Source organism: Pinus tabuliformis, chromosome 4_2 (genome assembly GCF_031772625.1).
Source record: "Pinus tabuliformis cultivar Carrire ecotype Pingquan chromosome 4_2, CPIR1, whole genome shotgun sequence".
NCBI classification, from domain to species: domain Eukaryota; kingdom Viridiplantae; phylum Streptophyta; class Pinopsida; order Pinales; family Pinaceae; genus Pinus; species Pinus tabuliformis.
In genome coordinates, this window is record NC_142304.1 from 493,293,988 (window position 1) to 493,321,421 (window position 27,434).

At 35.5% G+C, this 27,434-nt stretch overlaps 1 protein-coding gene across 1 annotated transcript; it reads left to right on the forward strand.

Moving 5' to 3' along the window:
* The first annotated feature begins 20,318 nt into the window (after nucleotides 1–20,318).
* On the forward strand, nucleotides 20,319–21,521 carry LOC149170135 (uncharacterized). The gene is made up of 2 exons (XM_089425458.1): nucleotides 20,319–20,823; nucleotides 21,295–21,521. Exons 1-2 carry the CDS (start codon nucleotides 20,742–20,744, stop codon nucleotides 21,519–21,521), a joined length of 309 nt encoding a protein of 102 aa, XP_089281584.1. The 5' UTR covers nucleotides 20,319–20,741.
* Nucleotides 21,522–27,434: the final 5,913 nt, after the last annotated feature.

Genomic DNA, 27,434 nt, shown 5'->3' on the forward strand with positions numbered 1-27,434 from the left:
TGTTTGAACATGGTGTTAAGCTTTTAACCCTGAACCTTGTCAACTGTGTCATCCCCAAAAGAAATGATTGCCTTACTGTACAATGCAAATCCAACATTTGAGTGGAAAAGTTAAAATATTCAGCCCTAACTAAGTATCAAATAAATACATGCCCTAAGGATTGTTTATCTCTCAACTGTCTAAGAATTTTTATAATGTAGTTGCATAAAACAGGTTTTGGTTTCATATATGAACTACTTTTCTGAATGATTGTTGTTAGATTCTAGGTTCTAGACAAGAAACCATAACAACATATTGTTGCTAACAATACATGCTCTGTGTGCATCTATTTGAATTAGCTTTGCATTGGTATATTTTGAAACATATGAACCACGTCCACAACAACAAACATCGTGCAAACAAATGCCAACATCCAATACATGAAGATAACCTACCACAAATCGAAAACATAAAGTCAATAATTGATATTATAATTAACATAAGGAGACTACATAATTTCAGATTATGTAGCTTCCATCAAAACTAACAAACTAAACTTGTCCTGACGATGAACCACACTAGTTGGTTCGAAACGCGTTGACAAATGATTTTCTATGTGATTTTGCTGAAATCATTCTCGCAAACATAAATAAAAATAATCAAGCATACCTTCCTAAACTTCTAGCCTGAATATACAATTGACATCATATTATTTAGCAGAAATTTGACCCTCAGAATCTGAAGTTATCACTACTTTGACATTGGCATACTTAATGTGAGTATTTGATGAGTGCAACTTTTCCTCCAATCCAAAAGACTTATTATCCTTTTGATTTTCCTTAAGTTGATTCATCATTCTTAATTGATCATTGTCCTGTTGAAGTTGTTAGATTCTAGGTTCTAGACAAGGAACCATAACAACATGTTGTTGCTACCAATACATGCTCATCGTGCATCTATTTATAGAGATTCAATGGTATATTTTGTACTGTGATGAGATTCTAGAAATTATTTTTCTAGCTTATTCCAAGGAATCGTAAGATTCCAAGGAAGGGTAAGACACCCAAAAAAATATGATATTGCTTTCATCACCCCAACAAGTGAAGAATTCAAGAAAATAAGGGCACCAAAGTGACACTTGAAGGCAAATCCAGGGGTATTTGAATTTGAATTGGAGTACGTGTAAAGTTTTCTCTGAATTTGATCGGGGTATGAGTAAAGTTTGCTTTATTGATTTTTCCAAATTGGAAGTATGTTCTTACATGTATTTGTTTTTAATGTTGTTTGAAATCCACGTGCTTCATTTAATTTATGAGGAGGATATTCATATTAATAGGACATATATAGATCATATCTAATATATACAAATGTTATGGGATGTTTGGATCAAGAACATTTGATTTCAGTCTTATGGATATTTATTGTAAGTGTCTCATGCAATTTCAAAAGAGAATTCATGATTCAATATGGGCATTTATGTGTTATGGTCATTTTAAAGGGTAATTTTTAATTAAATATTTATTGGTGAAGGGTTAATTTATTGAAACATCACTTTTGAAGGGAAAAATTTTAAACATGTTCCTTACGGGAAGAATAAAGATCCAAAAAATCCCAAAAAATAAAAAATAAAAAATTTGTCAGACTAGCAGGAAAGAATCCAAATTCCAACCTTGCATCTGCCATGCATAATTTAAGGGTTCCAATAAGATTTGTTTTTAAAGTATTATTTGATTTTTGTTCCCTCGTGGGAGGGAAAGGTGGTTGGTTCATTGGAATGTTAATTTAAGGGTTCTAATCCATTTCCGAGATTTAAGATTTGTTTTTAAAGTATTATTTGATTTTTGTTCCCTCATGGAAGGGAAAGGTGGCCGGTTCATTGGAATGTTATCCCCTCCACGTAGTTTGAATATCTTTGGTTTGTTACGATAAGGCTCAAGGAATAGGCTCTCCTTTATCTTTGGAGTCTTGGCTCTTGCTAAGTCATAAGTTTATGGTATATATATATATATATATATATATATATATATATATATATGGCTTGAGGGTTGTTGGATATACTCTTGGTGTTAAGAGTATGTTGTTGGCTATATTGATGTTAAGAGTATATTGTTTGATATACTCTTGGTGTTATAGATTAGTGAAACAAATTACCTATTAACTGTGACTAAAACATATATATCATTTAATTTTTAGATTCACAACCCTTGGAGTATGATGTATATTTGGAAACCTTTGAGATGTGCCAAAACTCTATAGAACAAAATTCTAGATGCAAAGAGTTCAATATTTTAAAACTCTTTAAAGATAATAAATATAGATAAAAACTTAAATATTATTTTTATTTTATTATTAATCATAAAATTCAAATTTTAAAAATGATGATTTTAGGGCATATTAAATTGATGTATAATTTTTTTGGGTTTGTAAAGTAAAGTTATCTTTCTTTATTTTTCTAGTTATTAAATATATATTTTATTTATTCATAATTATAATTATTCCAATATAAAAAATATATATATTTAATAATTATTAAATTTACACATTTTTAAATTTAAATATAGTTTAGATTTTTTATATTATTAAATTTATTTATTTTATAAAAAAATTAATGAAAAATTTAAGGGTTTTAAGGGTCTTATTGTTGAAACCGGGAACATTTTGCAGGCACCTGTGCAACTGCGCGAGTTAGTTATTGTTGCTCCTCTCTTAAAATTACCAGAGTCCACAGGGCTGTTGAAGAAGCTAGAAGTGATTGTCCTAGACTACCAGACGAGTAACCTAGAAAGTTTGCCAAACGAAATTTGTCAGCTGCTGTCGTTGAAACGCTTTGAGTTAACAAATCGCTCAAAAAATCACTTCTATATTCCTTCAGAGATTTAACTAATCTCCAACATATCAAGACCGTCGAAAGGGATCAAAATATATTGAGTAATCTGGATTCTTCCATTGACAGGTACATGGCTCGGCCTCCCCTCCAGATCAACAGAGGAATACAAGAGGTATCAGTTCCCACGCTTCAGCATCTCCTGGTTGAGTCGTGTAATGATCTGGTCACATTGCCAAATACTCTTATAACACTGCAACTGAAACTCTCTCATAATTTGAGAGAAATAGAAGGGCTTGGTAGTCGTACAAAACTTCAAATGCTGGACATTAGTCAGATACAGAATTGGAGGAGCTGCCGAGTGTTGAAACACTGTTATCATTGTTGGTATTGGATGCATGTGGATGTGTTACACTGATGAGCATGCGGGGGTTTGCGCAGCTCAAAAAGCTTCGAGTGCTTGATGTTTCCGAGTGCTCTGAGTTAGAAGAAATTCAAGGTGTGGATCATTTGTGTTCTCTGGACATGTTCAATGCCAATAAATGTCCCAAACTGCAGTGGGATGAACAGATGCCGATACGATTAACATACCTCCTCCAAGCATTTCATTCCAGGCATCTTCATGGCCATGGCCATCACGACAGGCTATGTGTATGTTTTTTTTTTTGCTTATAACATTAAATGGTAGAAAGAAGAAATAAATTATTTTAACTTCCACGAGGCTAAAGATAGCTTATGGGACAGATTGCTTCTTCATCTGCTTGATGTATTCGGCCTTTTTTCTATGAAGCTTCACAATAAATGCTCCCAATTTCTCGACAACCCCTCGTTAAATAGATTATCCCAAGAGCTAGCGGCCAGCGTATCTGCATAACTTTCTCTATTGTCTTTAAAGGCCTCACATTCTAAAATGAAATGTTTTTATGTTTCCACTTTTCTGGAAGAACAAAAAATACATACCCTTTCCTCCCACACTTCCTTTGGCCTTTTCCAGTGCCCTGTTTCACAACGGAGTTGATGAGAATTAATCCTTAACTGAGCAATAAGAATTTTGGCTCTCCAAGAGATATCGGCCTCTATGTATGCTTTTGGTTGATGATTATGAGTGGGATTAAATACTTCAATATAATAATTGTTCTTTCTTCCTAGCTCCTTATCCCAAGTACGTTTGTGGAACTTTTCCATAACAAAAGTTTTTATCTCTTTGTTGTTTATGGGACACACATTCAAACAAATACCCCATTTACTAAACCATTGTTATTTTGTTGCATCCAAGTTTTTTGCTCTTGCATAATCTATCATTAAAGACAACCTTAGGCCATCTACCCTCTTCCATTTGCTCAATTTTTTTTAAATACCTTATGACTCGCACCATAGCCATTTCTTCAATGGGAGCAGTCCCTGTTTCACTTAACAAGATATCATAAGGAACTGCACTTTCAATCTTAAATTTGTTTGTAATCAAACGCTTCTGAATTTTCTCAATTTGTCTCCATTGCATGTCGGAGGTACTTCTAGCCCACAATTCACAACCATAGAGAATCACTAGAAGCTCAAAAAGAGTTTGAGTGGTCTTCCAGTTCCATAACTCTGCCTCTCTACACCTATTTTGAAAAGCATAAAATGCTTTCCAACCCCCCAAAGTTCTTTTATTTCTACAACCATTCCAGTTTAGATTTTTGTTGAAGTCAATCCCAAGGTGTTTGTAATCCGCAACTTCTTCCAGAATGTTGCCTTCAAAGTAGAACTTATGCTGGTTATGTTTTCTTTTCTTAGAGAAGACCACTATTTTCGTTTTGCTGATATTGACTTGCATCCCTGCACTTCTACAAAAATGCTCAAGGGATAGTAAGTGCTCTTGCAAACCAAGAGCCGATTTAGTAATCAGAATAAGGTCATCTGCATACAAAAGAAGCTTTATAAGAAACTTTCACAAATAGATACCATCACCCCCTTGCGAATTTAACCACTCCTCAAGCTTGTTGATATATAAACCAAAAAGGATAGGAGAGAGTGGACAACCTTGCTTGACCTCGATATTGCTTCTAAAACTTTCAGAAATTCCTGCTAAAGTCCTAATTTTGACTTTCACATCTTCATACAGCCTATGCATAACTTCTCTCAAATGTTTAGGAACCCCAAGTTCCTCCATTCTTTGTCAAAGTTTATCCCTAGGAACCGAGTCAAACACTTTTCTGAAATCAACAAAGCAACAAAAGACTTCTTCCTTTTTCTCCCAAACTTTTTCAATGATGTGCCTTAAAGTTATGCAATGATCAACTATGGAATGTTTAGGTCCAAAACCTGCTTGCCCTTTAGCACGCTTATCTCTTTCTTCTACCCACTTGCTAATTTTGTTTTCTAGCATGCTTCCAAATAGCTTTGCAAACAAAGGTTTTATCATGATGGTCTTATAATTGGAGGGATTATTGACATCACTGCTCTTGAAAAGAGGTATTCCCAGACTAGTTGACTAATTTGTGGGGAGCCCTTCTTGTATGATGTTGTTGAAGATTTTTGTAATGTGAAGTGCAAGAATCTTTGAGCTCCACTTTAGATATTCTGCTTGGAGTTCAGCTAAGTCTTTTGCTTTTCCAACACTCAACTTTTTGATACCCATCTCTACCTCTTGTACTGTAAAGAGTTCAGTATCAATGTTGATTAAGGGGGGAGGGTCAACCTTGGGAACCTGCTCATAGAGTTGTCTTGCATAGTCAAACCATTTAGAAGCTGTAATATTATTTCCAATTTGTATATTTTTCGGTTGGAGCTCCTTTCAAAATAATTTGGGATTATTTTTCCTAAGGAAGATTAATTCTTCCCTCCTTGAAACAATGAAATCAACCTTTTTCTTGCTTAGTTTGTACGATTTGAGCTTTATGTTATCCTTGTTTGACTCTTTCCACATTCTCCTTGCCTTTTTGCACTCCTCGTCAAACCAAGCGTTAAGCGGAAAGCAATTTGTTTCAGAGTTCTTAATTTTTGTTCTTTTGCACTTTGCAAGTGCACATTGAATTAAATGTGTTAAGTCATGACTATGAAGGTTGTGAACTGTAATTTTCTCCTTCTCAAAGAACCTTTCTAGCGTCATTTTGAAGGTATTACAATTTTCTGGGGTCAAAAGAATTCTGCCCTGTGGAAGATTTTGTTGGACATGTTGAATTTTTTACTCTAATTGTTTTTTTTCAATCCAAAAGAAACATAAATAAATTGGCTTGTGATCTGATTTCAAATCCCACAGCTGATCTCCAACCAAAACTTCTTCCATTTTCTCACACAAACCATGCGAGCAAATTACAAAATCTACCACACTTTATCCATTGTAAGTATTGCAACTGAAATTACCGGACTTTGCCCATCTAGTCAAGCCATTACAAATGACTAAATCAAAGGCCCCACATAGAGTAAGCAATTGTTCACCAAAGAGATTGCAGCCCTTGTCCTCTGAAATTCTTTCCCACTGATGATTACTTTCTTCTTTTAGTGAAATAGGGTCACAATCATCTTTACAACAAAGAATGCTAGCTTGCTCACTTGCAGTGCTAGCATTGAAATCACCCACTATAAGGACTTCACCTAGCTGCGAATATGTTGCAATATCCACTTTTAAAGCTGCAAATGGATCTTTGTGGGCAAGCCCTCTACCTTTGTAGATTTTTGAAACCTGTGGTGCAAAATAGCAAGCTGCAATTCTGATTTGGTTTCCATTTTCTGATATTTTAAATCAAATGAATTGCTTATTTGAGTCTTCTTTTTCTAACTGAATAAGACGACCTTCTTTCTCCCTTACCAAAACCATGATACCCCCGTGCCCTTTGCCATTCCTTGCTGCCTTGTTCCACACTGCCATCTTCCAGTATCCTTCAAACAAAGGTGTCTTGCACCCTTCATGCTCATGTGTTTCTATGAGGCAAATTAAGTCTCTATTTTCCGCAATAGGCTCTAACCCAAGTCCTCGTCTCCATGGGTAACCTCCGCAGTTCCAACAAACTAATCTTAAGGAAACCTGGGTATGACTTGATTGTTATTTATTTTGATATGCAAGACTCACATTTGAGTCTTTGTCCCTGATTTCCCATACCGACCTTGCTTTCTGATTTCCTATTGAAGAGTTTGTTGCCTCTTCTTTATTACCATCTTGCTACTCTGTTCTGGAAAGACGTCCAAATTGCGCTATCATAGCTTTGCTTTTATAAATCCATGCTCTCTTTCCTTTATCTTTTGCTGCCGTAACCTTTAAAATTTCCTCTCTTCTTTCCTCTTCTTGTTTTACAGTTAAATCTTCTTGCAATAATCCTGCTTGGCCATGGTGCTCAAGACAAGTCATGTATCTGGCTATTTTATGTGCATTGCATGGTTTTGCAATTAATTAATTAATGATTATTTAAGCTGTGTGCTAATTTGAATTTTTTAATTAATAATTCCTTGGTGTTTATATTTTTTGAAGCCTACTAAACGATGCTAAACATGCGACATACAACTTATCCCGTGGTTAAGTCCAAACGGCCGTGGATTGTATGTTTGGAAAAAAAATTGAAACTTCCTATTTGACTAAGTATTTGAAATGTAACATGTAGGTGTAATTATGTGATTGAAGTTAGAGTGGTTTCATTAGTTGTTGAAAACTCTGATCTTGAAGTTAGAGTGGTTTCATTAGTTGTTGAAAACTTTGATCTTGAATTCTGAATGTATTTTATGGCAAATTTTAATTAATATAAAATTGTTTTAAAGTTATAAATTACATTTTCGAGGTTGAAAATTTTGATTTTATTTATATATTTATAAAATTAATTTTCATTGGATTAAAAGAATACAATTATGAGATTCATATATATATATATACATGAATAATTATAATATAAATAAAAAAATTAATAATTTATATATATATTTTTTAATTTATGAAAATAAATATATTTGATTTTTAAAATAATAATATATTTTTTAATCAGGTAATATGTATATTTCTAATAATGATATAGTCTATTTTAAAATGGATGAAATCTATAATATGATTTATTTTTAAATTGATAAGGAAATAATATTTAATGATAAATATTTTTATTAAAATTGGAATTATATCTATAATTAATCTTTTATATTCCTTAAGTTATATTGATAATCTTTGGTGTTTTGACTCAATGTAACTTGACAAATGTCACAATATGTGTCTATCTAGATTCATCAGACATACTAATCAAAATAGTTAGAAAACTTGGAGTTATCTTTGGTGTGCCCCTTGTTGTAATATTATTTTACAGGGTCCCAAAATTCAAAGGTCTTATAAAAAATAAAACTCTGAAAAGGGACTAGAATCAATCAATGTTAGTATTTATCCATGGCTATTATGCCCCTCAAACTTTTATGCCTATGTGATCTTATGAATCCTCATATTATTTATGAGCCAGTTAAAGGCTACATGGATTGCATATTGCTCACTTGGAATGTTATTCTTGTTAATAGCGTAGGAAAATGGGTTAAGAATTTTTTTTGTGGTATGTTATACTCTTGATCTAAGACGTGAGGAGGCCTTGAAATCCAATGTTCATCCATATCAAGGGTTGTGTGAAATAATTATTCAGGAAAATTGAAAAATATTACATATATGAGAAAAGGCAAAGGGAAGGTTGTCAAATAATAATAGAGATATGAGAACATGAACATGTTTCCTTTGGCTACTTTGAAATTTAGATAAAAAAAAATTAAAGGGGCTTCTAAATTCAAAGAAGTGGGTGTTGATTTCTTAAACTCTTTGAGTGATAAAGTCCTCAACTTGCAATGTAGAAACTATCTAATGTGTGGTATTTCTATTGCAATATATACAAGATGAATTGAGAGTCAAATTGTGGACTAAATTCACGAGTGAGATTCCAATCCTATCCAATAAATTGTTAATAGCATAGTAAAATGGGTTAAGAATATTTTTGGTGTGGTAAGTTATACTCTTGTCAATCTAAGACATGAGGAGGCCTTGAAATCCAATGGACATCCAAGAAAATCAAGGGTTGGTGTGAAACAATTAACGAAGTAGGTGTCAATTTATTAGACTCTTTGAGTGATAAAGTCGTCAACTTGTAATGTAAAAACTATCTACTGTGTGGTATTTCCATTGCAAAATATACAAGATGAATCTAGAGCCAAATTGTGGACTAAATTCACGAGTGAGATTCCAATCCTATTGCAAAATATACAAGATAAATCGAAAGCCAAATTGTGGACTAAATTCACGAGTGAGATTCCAATCCTATCCAATAAATTGTTCTTGTATTAATCTTTTAAAAGTTTGAAAAGCACGAGTATTTTGAAAGTTGCTCTATTGAGTGGTCATGGTTTATCACTTTAAAAAACTTGTGAGAATGAATGCATATGATTTTTTACTATGGATAATGCTCCAATATTGATGGTTTTAAAATATCAGTTTAATCACCCCGGAATGTAAATTAAACAAGTTATAAGTTGAAATTGTTTATTTGGAATCCTTTTGCAACTCGTAGAGATCACAACCATGCTTTTCGCATAAAAGTATGAGAAGGTATTCACTATTGTGGTTGATGAATTCATTCATATTTCTGATAATGCTTCCAAATGAAGAAATTTTTGCAAATTTAGAAATTCACTGAGTACACTGCAATCCAATATGGCTCTGCCTATTCTTTTATGTCATGAAGAAATTTATAAAGCTATATTGCACAATGTATAGTCAAAAGAGTTCCATGTTAGAATAAAACTATTGAATAGGCATCAAATTAAGAAATGGAAAGAATAATGATAGCAGTAGTAAAATCAAGCTTGATGGAGCAGCATTATCTCCATTGTTATTTATACTGGTAATGGATTTCCTGAGCCTGCATATCAAAAGAGCGATGACAGAGGGGCATTTCAAACCACTGAAGCTGGGCAACAATATAGACATCACGCACAACCTCTTTGTCGATGATATCCTCATAATGGGTATGTTATGCCGCTTATCTTGGTTTTATCTTTTTAACATTTTCAGCAGATTTGCAAATGCTTCGGGTATGTGCATGAATACAAAAAAATATGTTCTCTACTATAGCCAATCTGATATGAGAACTATAACATATATAAAAGATTTATTTGGAATAACAACTAATCCTATGCAAAATGGTCTGAAATATCTAGGGTATAGGCTTAAACCATCATGTTATAGAACATCTGATTGGAAATGGCTCATAGAAAAATTCTACAAAAGAATTGCTGGATGGGAATACAGATGTCTATCCTTAGGGGGAAGGGCTATTCTGACACAAACTGTCCTAGCTCAACTAGGGGTATATTGGGCACATCTCTTTCACCTTCCATCCTAAATGACATAAACCGTCTAATGGCCAACTTCATCTGGGCGGGGGAAAATAATAGAAAAAAATTCCATCTTACAAAACTGTCAAATATAACTCTCCCAAAAAAATAGGTGGATGGGGAATATTGGACCTTCGTTGCTTTGGCGAGGCTTTACTCATAAAATCACTTTGGAGGGGATTATTTGGAGCAAGCAATTGGAGTAAAGTTATCCAACATAAATATAAAAAAAACAAAGAGTTCATATATTGGTACCGTCTGGGTACTATTGGGAAAAAACAAGGTTCAGCAATATGGTCAAGCTTTCTGAAAATTGAGTCATGTTTCATCCAACTACTGACATGGAAATTCCAGTCGGGTAATAATATCTTGATTGGTTTTGACCCAATTCTGGGCACTGATCCGAATCTATCCATATCAAACTATTTCATACAGTTCCTAAATGTCCGTGGTATCTTCTTCTGGGGCCAAGCCATAAAAGAATGGCAAGGAAATTTACCTGTCTGGAAAAACGCAGAAGAACTGGGTTTAACCGATTTCTGGAAAGAAGAATGGAAGCAACTCACAACATCTATGAAACATCTAGGCATTTGTAGATCAGGGGCCCAGGACAAAATAATATGGTTGGGGAAAATGCAATCTGACAACATAGTGGTGAAAGACACCTACCAAACTTTAACAAGAAGAATTGTGAGGAGAGAGGAGAATCACACCCTTTATGCCTTCTGGAAAACAAAAGCTCCAATCAAAGTTATTATCTTTAGTTGGCTAGTCTACCATAACAAGAATCTTGTTTGGGAAAACTTGCAAAAAAGAAATTGGCATGGGCCGGGCATTTGCCGCATATGCAAAAACCACTCAGAAGAAAATGATCACATTTTTCTACATTGCCCTCCCACTACTTGGGTTTGGAAAAAATTTCTTCCCTTATAGGTTTCCCCTATATTCAGCATCCTTGCATTAGAGAGTCCTTGGAATGGTGGAGTTCCCAGAAACCTGCATGGCGAATTATACCTCTCTTTCTTTTCTGGGAAATCTGGAAATGGAGGAACAGAAACATATTTCAAAACAATAGGGATGGTTTCTTTATAATCACTGAAAAAATAATAACAAATCTTTCTTTTTATTCTGCACAGTCATTATGCTCTAAAGAGAAATCCAAAATGAAAAATGACTTACATTTCTCTTATCCTATGGGTTTTTTTGATGGGGCAGCACAAGGAAACAAATGTGCATGTGGATTTTGGATTGCAATAAATGCTGACTTGATATACAGGATGCATTGGAAATGTGGTGATGGTACCAATACAAAAGCTGAAGCTGTAGCTCTCTGGGGTCTCCTATGGTTCAACAGCTTCCTTGGAAACCCCGAGCTACACATATACGGTGACTCAAAAATCATGATCGACCAAGTCATGGGGAGAGCAACAATCAACAATCCCAGACTACAAGGATGGATGGAAAGAATTGATTTTTTATGGAAATCTCAGGATAGACTCACAATACAACACATTGAAAGATGTTATAACAAAGATGCAGACAGATTGTCAAAAAAAGGATTACAAGGAAACAATGATGACTGGCACTTAGAGATTACATGGGAGCAAACCATATTCAACATGGAGAGCTTCCCCAATCCGTCTTAACCTTTTCTATGCAAGACTCAAAGTTTTTTTGGATAACAGAAATGTTTTTTTTGTTTTTTTGAAGATATATGCCTGGCCACTGGGCAAAAACAGTGTCCTCTACGAGGAACTTTATACAACTCCTCGCTAGATGGTGTCATTACAGGCCAAAAATCATGCTTCATAACTATGCTGACCAAATGTATTTTTTGTATATGAACTTTTTATTCTCTGCACTGGCTTTTTAAATGCTACAGGTCATACAAGTGCCTACAGATTTTCTCCAGGGAGGGGACTAATACTAATTTATATGATGTCTGTTGTATATTCCTTACAGTATCTGCCACTGTATATGTTTCTCTCTGTCACATCAATTCAGAACAGTATCATGCTTATATGTAATTTATGCTGCTCAAATGTGTTTCTGGCTCTCGGTTTCTCCAGAGTCACATTTAACATCTGATATCTTGTGAGCTGTTCATAGTTATCTTTTCTCGAAAATACTGGCACCTGGAAAGATGATACATGTAAAAAAATACTTCATACTGGAAAAAAACTTCAAACGCACTTTTTGAACGAATGGAAACGAAATTAAAAAAACCACGACCTGAGTTTTTGGCAGAGCGATCCCAATTAACTGATGTGAGAGCAAATTCAAGAAATTAAGAGCAGTTTGGGAGATTTCGTAAGTTTTTTTAAGGGTATACACTCGGTATTTGCAAACGATTCCATATTCCTGAACGTATTTGTAAGTATTGGGTTGTGGGTTTCTCCTATTTTTATAAATTTGCAGATTCCAATAGATGTAGTTGCTATCGCTGTTATATCTCTTGGATTGATTTATAATAAAACTTGTGATGATGAGATGGCTTAGTCGATTATTGTCACGGAGAGAGAACGATGTTCTTCCTCTATTTGAAGCGAGCAATGGACACAATGCACAATGCACATGTCTACAGAAGAAACTAATACTATTGTAACCAATGGCATTCCAACCAAGATGAGTAGAATTAGCGTTATGAAAAATGGAGAACAGGAGGTTGACTACATACCTCCATTGCTCAATTTCATATGTGGTTGAGAACTAGAACCAGCGGAATTGGTATGGACCGGGGATATGTGTACTTTGTAGGGATGGGGAGGAGAATAATCTCCACTTATTCTAAACATTTTCTGTGGCTGCTTAATTTTGGCAAAACCTTGCTGCATATATTGACTTCCAATACATTCAGTTCAACTGTGTTTCTATTGACTTCCAATACATTCAATTCAACTGTGTTTCTGACTGCTTGCAATGGCGGAGCCAACAAAATTCCTCTTAGCGCAATATCCCTTCTATACTCTTTTGGGAGATCTGGAGATGAGGAACAATATCATTTTTAAAAATTTCAGAGAAAATGCATTGCAGGTGCTCGAGTGCATTAAAGAATTATACACTATTGGACAACAATCAGGCATGGGACCAAAGAAAATTAAACAAAATCCACGTGGCCCAAGGATAGTCTATCCGGCTAGATACTTTGACGGAGCATCTCAAAGAAGCAGTGGCGGATGTGGTTTCTTGATTCTTTATTCACCGGATCAGACTTTTTGGGTATGCTGGGCGCTGGTAGCAGCACGAACACTAGGGCAGAAGCCATGGCATTATGGGGATTACTCTGGTTTACTAAATATCTGAACATCCCCAAAATCCACATTTTCGAGGACTCTAAGATTATCATAGACTATGTCATGAGATATGCAAACAGAAGCCATGGCATTATGGGGATTACTGTGATTTACTAAATGTCTGAACATCTCCAAAATCCATATTTTCAGGGACTCTAAGATTATCATAGACCATGTCATGGGATATGCAAACAGAAGCCATGGCATTATGGGGATTACTTTGATTTACTAAATATCTGAACATCCCCAAAATCCACATTTTCAGGGACTCTAAAATTATCATAGACTATGTCATGGGATATGCAAAAATATACCAACCCACACTCAAGGTTGGCTACAACAAATCACATACCTTTGGGCCAATCTAAAGGACTCTATGATTGAGCACATTGGAAGAAATTTTAACCAAATCATGGACTTTCGAAGAGAAAGCTACTGCCAATCTAAAGGACTCTATGATTGAGCACATTGGAAGAAATTTTAACCAAATCATGGACTTTCGAAGAGAAAGCTACTGGACAAGCTGGATGAGATGCACATCAAGATCAAGATGGGGGATCACAGCAGGGATATCGAAATGCTGCCACTCCCAGAATAATTTCTCTTCCCCTGGATCCATATTGCTACCGCTAATGGATTATTATCAGGACTTTTTTGGTGATTTATGACTCTCTTTCACTATAGTGTCCTTACATGTATATCTCTATTCTATAGAACTTGCTCACTGAACTGGGGATCTATTAGACTTTTCTAATATTTGAATATTATGTAAATATGTTTAGAACTGTGCATATGGGCATGATATCTGAAATATGGCTTTACATGTTTACTGTCCAGTCGTTATGGACTCGTATGAGTACCACTGAATTGCTGATATATATTGGTATCATGTATGATGTTATGTACTATTTTGGAATATGAATATAACTTCTTTTTTTTCATACTGAAAATGAAAAAAAAAAAATCAACAACAAACAAACAGATTAAAATACTTAATAGACAATCTCAGAGGTTACTTTGTATTATTCCGATTATTTCATGGTTAATTTTGTATTATTCTGATTATTCAGTGGTTAATTTTATTGAGCTACCAAGTTCATTCTACAGTCTAGTGTGATGTGTAACCTTATTAGTTTTTTAAAATTTTGCTAATCAAAAAAAACTAAAATAAAATAAATAAATAAATAACTATACAGAAAATTTAATAACAAATAACTCATAAAAAAATTTGCTAATGAAAAATTAAATCTCTTTCGAGTCATATTAAATCTCTATTTAAAATGAATCTATGTTAGAGTGAGATTTAAAATAAATCTATGTTAGAGTTAACACATCCAGGAAAAAGCCCGCACTTATGCTTTCGTCATACAACAATGACGTCTATGGCGTCTAGAAGAGAAAAAAACGACTATAAACGAGAATAATTTGTTGTAGTGGTGAGGTTTGGTGCCAAAATGGTATTTAACTTCATTGAAGATATTGACCGAATTGTTGCGAGGAGGCTACAGCAAAGCTTGATGCAAAGATGGAGAAAGTTCACAATCAATTTCCAGTCAAATGACAATGTTGAGCTTTATGATTTTAACGATGAAAGGATAAAAAATTGACTTCAAGAAAGCGGTCACTGGTAACTTGATTGAACCTCCGAATGCAAACACAACCACTTGGAGTTAGAGTTTTTCAAAACTAGTGCGACAGGGCGAGCCAGCAAAACTATCATAAGCTTGCATTACTCATGTCTCAATTGCATGATTTTCAATGTTTTAATGATTCAACATTTGAAATCGACGGGCCAGCCGTCAACAAAGAAATCGCCGGCCTACATTCTTTGATGTTCAGATTGTTGAAATCGTAATTTCAACGCAGCGGCAACATCGCCAGAATCCGTACAGCATACACGCCTGGAACTTCTCGGACCAGCTTTCCGATGAAGGAATAATCCGGCAAGGAGCTCCGAGAAAATAGGGAGCTGACACGTGGTTTACCACTGACGTAACGCAACGTAAGTTTCTCGGGAGGTATTGTTCAGTCACATGATGTCTTCCGATATTCTTGTGAGCCGTCCGATCTGCCTCATCGTCCTCAGTCGTCGATCTTTGAAGGTGCACGGGCCTGCAGCAAATTAATCACATTGCGTGGAGTGTTTGTCCTATTGGTTGACCGCCGAGAATGGAGGAGTTAATGTTTTTAATGCTTCACGTAATTTTTGGTGGCCCCTTTAAATGGTTATGGGCACATCCATCATACGTGTTATATCTTTTAAAGAAGTGTTGACCATTATAAAAAAAACATATCGAATGAAACAAGAAATAGGTGTGTGGTTGTATTATTTTTTTAACACATGGAACGAGTAAAAGAAATGCTCGATGTTGTAGTAATCACACATGGGAGGAACCAGAGAACTTGGAGGAACCATGGAACGAGTAAAAGAAATGCTCGATGTTGTAGTAATCACACATGGGAGGAACCAGAGAACTTGGAGGGCAGCAAAAGAGGAACCAGAGAACTTGGAGGGCAGCAAAAGAGGAATGAGAAGATTTGCACAGCAGTGAATGAACAAAAAAAGCAGGGGAGCGTAAAAGTATGGTGTGTGTGTTTTTGTTGAGTAATGGTGAAGCTCGCAGCAGAAGATATTGCACAGCAGTGCATAGATTTTTTAATGAAGTGGATTTGCATTGAAATGCAAAAGAAAAAGAACGCATAAGTTTTTTATGTAATGTGAAAATCCAGGAATGTAAAAAAAAGGATTTCACTCAGATGTAAATGTAAAAATATTTTACAGCAGTATGTGTAAAATAGTTTTACACCAGCAAATGTAAAAATGGGTTTTACTGCAGTAAACCCAGCACAGTAATTTCTCAGGTGAAAACAGAGTTTTGATGGGTGAATGTAAGTTTTGGTAAATCCCTCTCAGCAAAGAGGATGAATGTTGTTTGAGGCTTTATATTTTAATCAATAGAAATGTTTTTTATGGCTGTGTAATACTCTGTTATGAGTCATTTTGTTTTAAGAGGTTCCCTGTGCAAAGATCCTGGAACAAAGGAAACAGAGCATTCCTCTGTTGTGTTTATATGTTTGGTTTTGGTATTTCCCCATTTAAAAATACCCAACACAGATCAACAAATTCCGACGGTTTAATTGAATCAAATTTTAATTAAGAAGGAAGCATTGGGAAGTTGAATTACGAAACCATTCATCTCGAGATCTACGGCCAGGATTAATTCCAATAGTTCCTCCATCATTTCCAGAAACTGCCAAAGGAACTGTCGGCAAGTGGTTTGTGGTTTCTCGAAACCATTCATGGTCTGATGACAGGCGCATGACGACAATCACGGGGCCCACACCATCATTCATCAAATTTTAAACATTAATATGTTTATTGTAAAATTGTGAACATGTTTAATTTTGGGTTCAGAACCCCAAATAGGATATATTGTAATGCTGTAATAAAGTTTTCACTTTGTAAAAGTGGAACTGGGGTTTAATTTATTTAAATATTGGATTACAATGTAAAACCAAATGGTTCCGTCACATATTTTGTAAAGGGTTGGGGTTTTTATATTATAACAAGATCCGCTGCGAAGCAGCAAGTCCCTGCAAGCAGTTAAAACAGAACTTTAACAACAAAACACTGTTAAAATAGTAGCTATAAGGCTTGATTTAGAAAGAAAGGGCCAGTCACTTGCGCTTCTGCATCCTGGATTACTTCGTCGCATGTGATGATATTGCCGCAAAAACCTCTAGTTTTTCTCTGTTCCTAGGGAGTGAAGCGGCTGTTCCGGGCTGTTGCGGTTGCCTTGCTGAAGCAAGGGCACAGCAAGTTGTAGCGATATTTATTTTTAGCGAACTTTATTTTTGACCTTCGTTAAGATATTTGGAAACTAGCATTTTTTGGTTTAATTCAATATATCGCTTGTGTTATTTCAGAATTACCAGAGGGAAATGCTCTCAGGAATTATGATGTCAGTTCGATCACTGATGGAAAAATGACTGTGTCTAAATAATCGTTTCAAATGCTAGGAATGATCCAGTTAGAATGAATGATGATGAATGATTTCTCTCAGAAATGATCCGGTTCAATAATGATTTGAATCCTGTGATCGACTGATAATGGGAATGCTCTCGGAATTGCTGGGAGCGAGTTTGATTGATGCTGCTTTGGGAAGTAACTCTATAATTGGTTTTCTGCTTCTCAAAAATGAAAAACGAGTACTGCAACTCTATTCTCAGGCTGACATGCTACTTGGCCCATAGGCGAGGCATGATCTAACAAATTAGAGCAAGTCCCAGCTCCACAGAATTAAATGAAATATGCATGCAAAGAAAGATATAGTAACTTTTTTCAGATGTTCAAAGGAATACTAAGCAATGTTTAAGTTCCTGTAATCGGGAAGCAAAAGATTGATTTTGCCTGATTGAAGCTTGAAGGGTCACAAGGCCAAAGCCTCTGCACCGTCTCCTCCCTGATGTTTCTTCTGCCTTTCCTCGCATTGCTGCGCAAAGACATAAGATTAGATGACAAAGGATCAAAAGCAATCCTAGAGACTGGCTTTCCTAGAGAGATAGAGAGGCTGGCCCGCAGCTGAAATGACACTATCTATTATGCATAACATAAAACCACTGAAATTTATTAATGCAACCCATTTAAGATATATTCCAGTACTGTGTACAACTCAGAAATAATGCCCAACATATATATATTTCTCTCTAACTTCTGCAATTATAAAATGATAGATTTATAACACAGACAATAGAAATGCAACCTGGAACATTTCAAGCTCTGTTCAGAAATGATCAGCTCTTAGTGACAGCCTCTTTGCAGTCACACAGTGCAGAGAAATCATGGGTATTCCTGGAAAATATAAATGCACAACCACATATTATATTAATCATTTTTCGTGGAAGGAACTAAGTTTTGATAACTGACCTTCCTTCTCAAGAAAATCGCCCTTCAGAAGAAAACTAGACTCTTCCAGACTTGCACTTCTACTTTCTGTTAGATGGTCAAGCACATCCACAAAGGACTCGTCCATGCTCATATTCCTGTTCTTGTCACCTTTGAAATGATGTAGGACATCAACATGAGAACGCTGTGAACTGCAATTTTTAAAAAATGCAACAGGTCTATCCTCACTACACTGTCCAGCTCCCCGTAGCTCTCCATGTTCATCATTTTTCAAGTCCAGAACTGGAGACCCAACTTCCTGCAAAACCCTAACCAAAACAAGGTGAGCTTATAAATGAATAAAGACATCCTCAATACCAAATATATAAGAAAATCAAAACAGAAAACGAGTTTATTTCATCCCATGCAACAACTTTGTCCTCCAAATGAGCTTTTTGGCTCTCTTGAGAGCCTTAAGAAAAATTTAGATTTACCTGTTCTAATTCATTTGCATTATCAAAGTCAGGAATTGCAAGCTCAACATCAGTGCTCTCCAGAGCGTGTTTTTGCCCAGATAACACATCGTCCCCACACTTCTCAGACACAGCCAAAGCCTCTGCACCGTCTGCTCCCTGATGTTTCTTCTGCCTTTCCTCGCATTGCTGCGCAAAGACATAAGATTAGATGACAAAGGATCAAAAGCAATCCTAGAGACTGGCTTTCCTAGAGAGATAGAGAGGTTGGCCCGTTCAACAGAACTGAGTCACCAGAATACCAAGTTCTTCGGACACGGGATTGTAACTACTGCTGGGTAAGGAACTGCTATTAGTAATTCGTAAGGAACTAAGTTTTGATAATTGACCTTCCTTCTCAAGAAAATCGCCCTTCAGAAGAAAACTAGACTCTTCCAGACTTACACTTCTACTTTCTATCAGATGGTCAAGCTCATCCACAAAGGACTTGTCCATGCTCATATTTCTGTTCTTGTTACCTTTGAAATGATGTAGGACATCAACATGAGAACGCTGTGAAATGCAATTTTAAAAAAATGCAACAGGTCTATCCTCACTACACTGTCTAGCTCCCCGTAGGTCTCCATGTTCATCATTTTTCAAGTCTAGAACTGGAGACCCGACTTCCTGCAAAACCCTAACCAAAACAAGGTGAGCTTATAAATGAATAAAGACATCCTCAATACCCAATATATGAGAAAATAAAAACAACAAACGAGTTTATTTCATCCCCTGCAACAACTTTGTCCTCCAAATGAGCTCTTTGGCTCTCAAGGGAGCCTACAGAAAAATTTAGATTTACCCGTTCTAATTCATTTGCATTATCGAAGTCGGGAATTGCAAGCTCAACCTTAGTTCTCTCTAGAGCGTGTTGTTGCCCAGATAACACATCATCCCCACACTTCTCAGACACAACCAAAGCCTTTGCACTGTCGCCTCCTTGATGTTTCTTTTGTGTTTCCACGCGTTGCTGCACAAAGACATAAGCTTAAATGACAAAGGATCAAAAGCAATCCAAGACACTAAAATAAAAATTGCAAAACCATGACAGCAACATTATTTTTGGGGGATTTTGAGTGGAACCCATACATGAATGCACTTAAAATTGAACCTGGAATAGATGTGATAAACGGCAGGAGGCAGAGTCCTCGGTATCACTATTCATGCAGCATTGAGCACCATGTGTAAGATAGTCTCTTAATAATTCATTAGGATTAGTATTATATTTTACCTAGATGTTATCACCATTCGATTAACAAGGAAAAACATGAATTTACTAAATATATGATATTTATTTAGTTTACCATTCCACTTGTCACGGGCCCCATTTTACTTATCACCATGATCACCATGCACACCCCATTTTACTTGTCGCCATGATCACCATGCACATTGCTGTATGTGTGACCCACCTGCATGTATGACACATGTCTCTTTACCGCCTATTAACCTATCCTTTAACGAACCAACCTGAGATGAACCAACCTGATATGTTGTGATAATATTCTCTGTAATCTTTAATACCCTTCCTCGTTCAATACCCAATCTCGTCTGAAGCAAAGCAATGCACTACTAGATCGAGCGAAAGGGGGCAAAGCAATGCACTACTAAAACGAGTGAAGGGCGACTGATAATGGGGGATAGACAACGGGAACCACAACTAACTAATTCGACATACTTGGCTGGATAATTTTAGGCGGGCGCGTTTCTTAAGGAATGAGTGATATATGGCGAGCAAAGAAGACAATTTGAAGGGTATCTCTGTTACTTCTTTGAGGAAACAATGAGCAATAATTTTATTTTATTGTGTGCAGAAACCCTCTCGATTCGAAGGGAATTGATCTTGCGGTGGGGTGTTGACAGAAGGAATCCAGTAAGGTGGTTCTCCCCCTCTCTCAGGCAGGTCAAGACCGTCCATTACATTATATATGAATTTATGCCCCGATACCATCTCCGAGCGCCTTTCTCTTGGAACTCTGACAACTCCGAAGATTACTTCGAAGCACACTTGTAAGTAGTTTCTATTGGTAGCTTATTCAATAGAGTCTGTTTATTCAGTTGATGAAGTAGCCGTAGTAACAAATAGGAAATCTGCCTGCTTCCTTTCAATTGATTTAGTGCCCAATTTTTATAGCCTAAATTCTAGTCCATAAGCGAACTAAAGGCGAGGGCAATTACCCAGGCAGACCCACACCTTAAGTTCCAACCAAGGGTAGGGAATTAGAACACAGTTAGAATCACTTTCTTTCCTTCCCCATATAATTCAAACAACGTGATAACCATTAGCCAAACATAGAACTCAGTAGATGATATGGTTAGGTGTGGTAGCACTATTAAAATTTATTTTCATACTAATTGAGTCGGAAACCAGCTTTGAAGTCTGAATGGTAACAATATTCCTGGGCTTTTCAATTGACCTAAAATTGTTGTAGCATCATATTCCTGGGCTTTATTAAGCTAAAATTATTGTGGATGCTACAGGGATACAAATTGGTTATGGAGTTATGGAGAATTGCAGAGCTAATGCAAAATACCTGACAGACATCCGCTTTGAACTCAGGCAGAGGGAGGACTTTAGCAGAACTCAGGCCAGAACTTCAGCAGATCACCCACAGCGCAGCAGAACTCAGGCTAGAACTTCAGCAGATCACCCACAACGTCAGTTCAGCAGAGATCAGAGATCAGGCATCCGACATCCTCAGCGATAAGGTATTAAACCCAGCTCTGGAGATCTCCAAGGCCACATAAGTGTTACAAAGGCCCAAATGGCAGTGTCGGAAAGATCCAAATGTCAAAAAGATCTAGACGTCAAAAAGGGTCAAAAAGGGAAATGTCAAAAAGATCTAGACGTCAAAAAGGGTCAAAAAGGGAAAGCTAGGAAAGCAAACATAAACTTGCCATGTATGCCGGTGAAACAGAACTGGCATTTAATATGCTCAGCTAATGCCAGCATTAATTCATCTAGTATTTATTAACTTGAAAATACGAAACGAATTGCTAATTATAACATATGGTTTTGCTCTTCGGCCTCGGGCAGAGGCCAAATAAGAAGGAAAATAAATCTGTATCAAAAAACTTTGGACGACGAATCGGTCTTTTTCGAGAACTTTGGTTATATCGTGATTAGTGGGGTGAACTAATGCTAAGATGGGCATAATCGATTACTATAGTCCCTCGCCATTGCCAGATGGCAGGGACTAATAAGCTTTTATATTGTAGTATTTTTTTTATATATTGTAGTATTTTTTGTGAACTAGCTTTATAATGATTTAAAATCAATTTTATAATTATTTTAAAATTAGTTTTAAAACTAATCAAGAATAGTTGGGTTAAGAACAGAAATAAAAGACCAGCATAGAGGAGAAGTGTAAGGGTTCAGAGGGTGGAGTTTAAAAAGTAATGCAATGAAAAAATTTCCGGGAGACTTGAGAATAAAAGTCATTTTTTATTCTAGTTTTGGGGTAAATTGTAGCATTATTCTATTTCTGGTATGTTTTTCTTCTACTATAAAAGAATATGTAGAAGCAAGGCTTTTAATTTGAGAGTATGAATTTGCCTTATAAATGGTACTCATTTTTCAGTTTAAATTCCTTAACGGATGCTCCAATTCCAGGAATTTATACATAATTTTTTAGTCTTTTCACTATTCTTTTAGGAGTTTGAACTCGAATTCTTAAATGTCTGAGTTGTAAAACATTGTCATTTTCCATCTTTCTCTAGCCATCTCTTTAGTTCAAAAACTCTGCAATCCTTATCAACATTTTCCATTCTTATTTTGAATGATAGGTTTTTAAATTAGATCATTCATTGCAACTCTCATGGTCTTGTTTTCAAGCTACATTTTTAAAATCTTTATCAATTCTTGTAGATTTCTTAGGCACTGATTGCAGTGAGGGGGTTGTCTCTAGGGAACAAGACCCCTCATTCCTACAACTAGTGCACGAAAAGCTAATTTTCTGCAAAGATAAAGTTAGCCATGACTATTGTATTTGTTCAATTTTTTCTTCTAATCTCCTTTTAATCATTGATGGATTTGACTATCAACCTCTCAATTCTTTAGGCCAATTACAGGGCTTCTTCACATGATTATATTTCATGCATTCTTAGTGGCCCACAAATATTTTATAGTAACCTCGCAATGTACAACTGAACTGGTAAGCCTTCATCAATATGGTAAGGGATTTGGCTTAAAATCCTTGATCCTTTTGTCATACTCCCTGATTAATTCATCTAGTGTTTGTTTAATTTCTTTTAATTTTTGGGTTGCAATGTGTTTAACATCTTGAGCGATATATATATTCATTCTTTATTTGCTTTTATTTCTATGTAAGTTCTCTATGAAATCCATGAACCATGTGAGAGCTCTCTTTTGGAGAGCTATTGCAAATTGCACCCTCTGTTTATATTCATCTGTGATTTCATTGATTGTCCAGAAATTTTCACAGATGAACCAATGCTTTTTTGGATCCTCATCACCTTCATAGAGAGAGATATGATTTAACCATATTTTTACTTGAGGAGATGGAGTTTTTTATGTTTTCTTAGGGTTGGTCAATTGGTCATCCTTGTTGATCTCGACCACTGATGGTTGAGTTATGCATGGTGTACCTTCCTCTTCATCGACTTCGACTACTATAAATAAAATCGAACTATCATCGGTTCGACACCTCTTCTCTATATATTCAACGAACCAGTTCGTACAAGGTTGTGATGGTTCGACTTCTCAACTTTTATCTTTTTCTTCATAAATAGATAGAAATTGTGGAAAAGAGGGTACATTCATGAGATTTCATATATGGGGAAGTATATCTTCATTTTCTCCTTTGCCTATCCAATTTTAGTTGACTCCAAGAATTTTGATTTCAAGTCAACCTCTCAAGTTTCCATGTTCTTCTCTTCTATACCAAACTCTGGATGGATTTGAATTAATATGGATTCTTTGACAGAAGAATGATTTGATAATGAGACTCGATATGCTTGCGACCGGGGAAAGCAGAATCATTTTCCTTCACATAATGAAATGATTAAATCTATAAAAGAAATCTTCAGAAAACTCTGTCACAAACTTTGTTCTCACTGTCATAAGCATTCACTGAAAGTCAAAGCTGAAAGATTAGTAGAGATAAACTAATGTTACAGAACTTTAAGATATAAAACTGAAATATTAACTGAAAATGAAATAAGACCTTACAGCTCCCAAGGGGGCCTCCCATGAGTTGAAGGTAAGAAACAATGAGTCAAAGATTAAACACGATTAACGCAATGCATAGAGTAGTAATCAAACTCACTTTTATAAATGCAAAGAGTGTTTTCAAAATAATAATTGGTTTGTCTAATCAAGCCGAGAGGTAGGTTTTATAACCTCCTTCAATAAATTGTTTAAATATTTTTACACCTATCCTACTCGACAAAAATCCTAAAAATGACATAAGATAATACGAAATAGCTATTCTTCATGATTTGCTATCGGAGAAGCAAATCATGAGGCAAAATATCAACTTCATCCTTATCATTGATCTTCTTGCTCGCCTGATTCATCTTGGGCTCCTTTTCCATTGGGTTGACTTCCACGTTGACCTGCTCATACAACACCCTTATCATCTTGCTGGATCATGAAGATAGGTGGATATTGTTATGCTGGTTGTCAACTACCTATCCATATATTTCACTCCTCAACTGGTGTTTTGGAACCTACAGATTCTTCAAGTAAGTTGCAGAATCGATCATTAGCTGCAAAATTGGTGCAATCTGGTAGCTTATGCAAATATTAAATCAAATAATAAGGAAACAATGAAACTATGAATAAAATATGATTAGGTACCTGCTTTTGCCAATAACCTTGCAAGCTGACACCTTATTGGGATTATTATGATAAAAAAGGAAGAGAATGGAGTGTATGGAGTTTAGGGAAGGTGTCAAAAAGGAACAATTTTGGTCTTCAACATTTAGTAAAGGTTTGAACTAAGCTTTGCATTCTTCCCTCTTCTCCAATTGCTTTAATTACTTGCTTGACAGGGTTTATAGGGGAAGCATGTTCTTTAAGCCTAAGTGGAGCATTGAATTCCCTCCTTAATTAAAATGGAAGCAGTGTAGGAGTTTACTTTAGTTTTATTTCTTGAATGATATGCACTACTTTTATAGTGAAGCACGATCAGTTATTATTGGTCGGAACTGCTTTGATCAACCAGCATTCCTTCACCTAGGATTCATAATTTTTAATTTACCATTAATGTAGCTCGTTATCTGAATTTTTTCCTATGGAGAGAGGGAAGCCTAATAGAATTTATCCAAACAAATTGGGCTCCACAGTATCTCTATCCTCATGTAGTATTTGGTATAACCTCCTTGTTTCTATGTCATCTTCCCAGCCTTCGACCCAGGACTTTCCTTCACACGGGTCAAGTGGTATTATGATTTTTCTTTTTCCTTTTAGTTTGATTCTATCTTTCTCTAGGGAGATTATTTGCTTCATTCTCTGACCCCATAGTCTTCCAACTAGAGTTAGATATGTCAGTATTCCATTGAATAGGTCGACTAATTCAAAATTGATCAAGGTCAGAATCCCCATAATCGATGTTTCTACTTGTTTTACCATTCCAATAGGCTTGATGAATCTCTAATATACTAACTTAATATAGTTGTTCATTTTAGCTAGCCCTTCTAATTTTATCCACGTTTCTCTCGAAAGGATGTTCACTTGCAATCTGAAGTCTACCACAACTTGATTTATCATGTATCTACCTATCTCAAGGCCTACTTAAGGGTCATAATCGTCAAAGTGTTTTCCTTGAGATAGTTGGTGCAAGTTCTATATTGATTCCTCTCCTCATTATAGTCTTTTAATATATTGAGAAGTTCAATCAAACGACCAACTGACTGCTCTTCTTTTAATAGTTCCATAAGTTCTTCAAGTATATTGTCCTTCATCAATTTTTGTTTTCCAATTTCATTTTTAAAGAATTTGATTGCCTTCTCCATTGTATCACTATGTTGTTTCATAACTGGGTATTCGGAAGTGTTCTTAGAAAGAACTTATTGATTTCCTAAAATATTCAATTGATCGCCTCCTAATCAGGTAATACCATGGAATTTTTTCAAGTTGAAAACCTCTTGCTTTGGGATAGTTTGAAGAAGATTCACAACTCTTTTATTCAATATTTTTTCCAATATTTTGGGTAAATATTCAAAAGAGTGATCACCCAATCCACACATGTTTCAGAATCTTAAATCAATTTTATCCTTTAAAGGACAACTATGCATTGAATGGCCTTCTTGCCAACACATGAAGCAATATAATCTTGCCCGATCGTAACCTTGGCCTTGACCTCACCCTTTGTAGCCTCCACATCATCCACCATATCCTCCTTGGTCATTTCCTCTTCCTTCTTGCATAGTTGGGTAATTAAATTGTTTTGATACCTGAGTATGATAGACAACATGGTAATTAGGCTTGTTCTTAGCATTCAATTGACATTCTTGTGCAAAGTGTGTATTATCCTCGCAAGTGGCACATTGTTTGGCTTTGCATTTGTTAAGTTATATTGACAACCTATGGTGCTATGACTCAATGCAACTTACAAATGTCACAATATGTGTCTATCTAGACTTGTCCGACATCCTAATAAAAATAGTTAGAAAATTTGCAGTTATCTTTGGTGTACCCCTTGTTGTAGAACAATTTTGTGGAGTAAAAAAACTCAAAGGTATTTAGAAAAAAACAAACAAACTCTGAAAAGAGATGAGAATCAATCAATTTTAATATTTATCCATGGTTAATATGCCCCTCAAACTTTTATGCCTATGTGATCTTATTAATCCTCTTATTTATGAGCCAGTTAAAGGCTACATAGACTACATACTACTCACCTGGAATGTTATTCTTGTTAATAACATAGGAAAATGGGTTAAGAATTTTTTTTGTGGTACGTTATACTCTTGATCTAAGACATGAGGAGGACCTAAAATGCAATGTTCATCGAAGAAAATCAAGGGTTGGTGTGAAACAATTATTCAAGAAAATTGAAAATTATTACATATATGAGAAAAGACAAAGGGAATATTGTTAAATAATAATAGAGATATGAGAACATGAACATGTTTCCTTCAACTATTTTGAAATTTAGATCGAAAATTTTAAAGGGCATTTGAATTGAACGAAGTGGGTGTGAATTTATTAGACTCTTTGAGTGATAAAAGTCCTCAACTTGCGATTTAGAAACTATCTACTGTGGTATTTCTATTGCAAAATATACAAAATGAATAGAGACTCAAATTGTGGATTAAGTTCGCGAGTGGGATTCAAATCCTATCCAATCAATTGTTCTTTCTTGTATTAAATTTTTAAAAGTTTGAAAGGCATGGGTATTTTGGAAAGCTACTCTATTGAGTGGTCACTATTTAGCACTTTAGAAGAAAACTTGTGATGATAACTGTTATCACTCAGATTTTCCCTAGAAGTTATTAAAAGAAGGAAAGGATCTGAGGTAACCACAAATCAATCTTTTAAGTATAGATTCTAGCCAACCTACACTCAGAGAGGGCTCTCTCTTTATGATTTAGCTTTGTTTTAATAGGATATTAGGCTACTTATTAAAGCTTGAGGGATTTGTTTTGATTTGGTG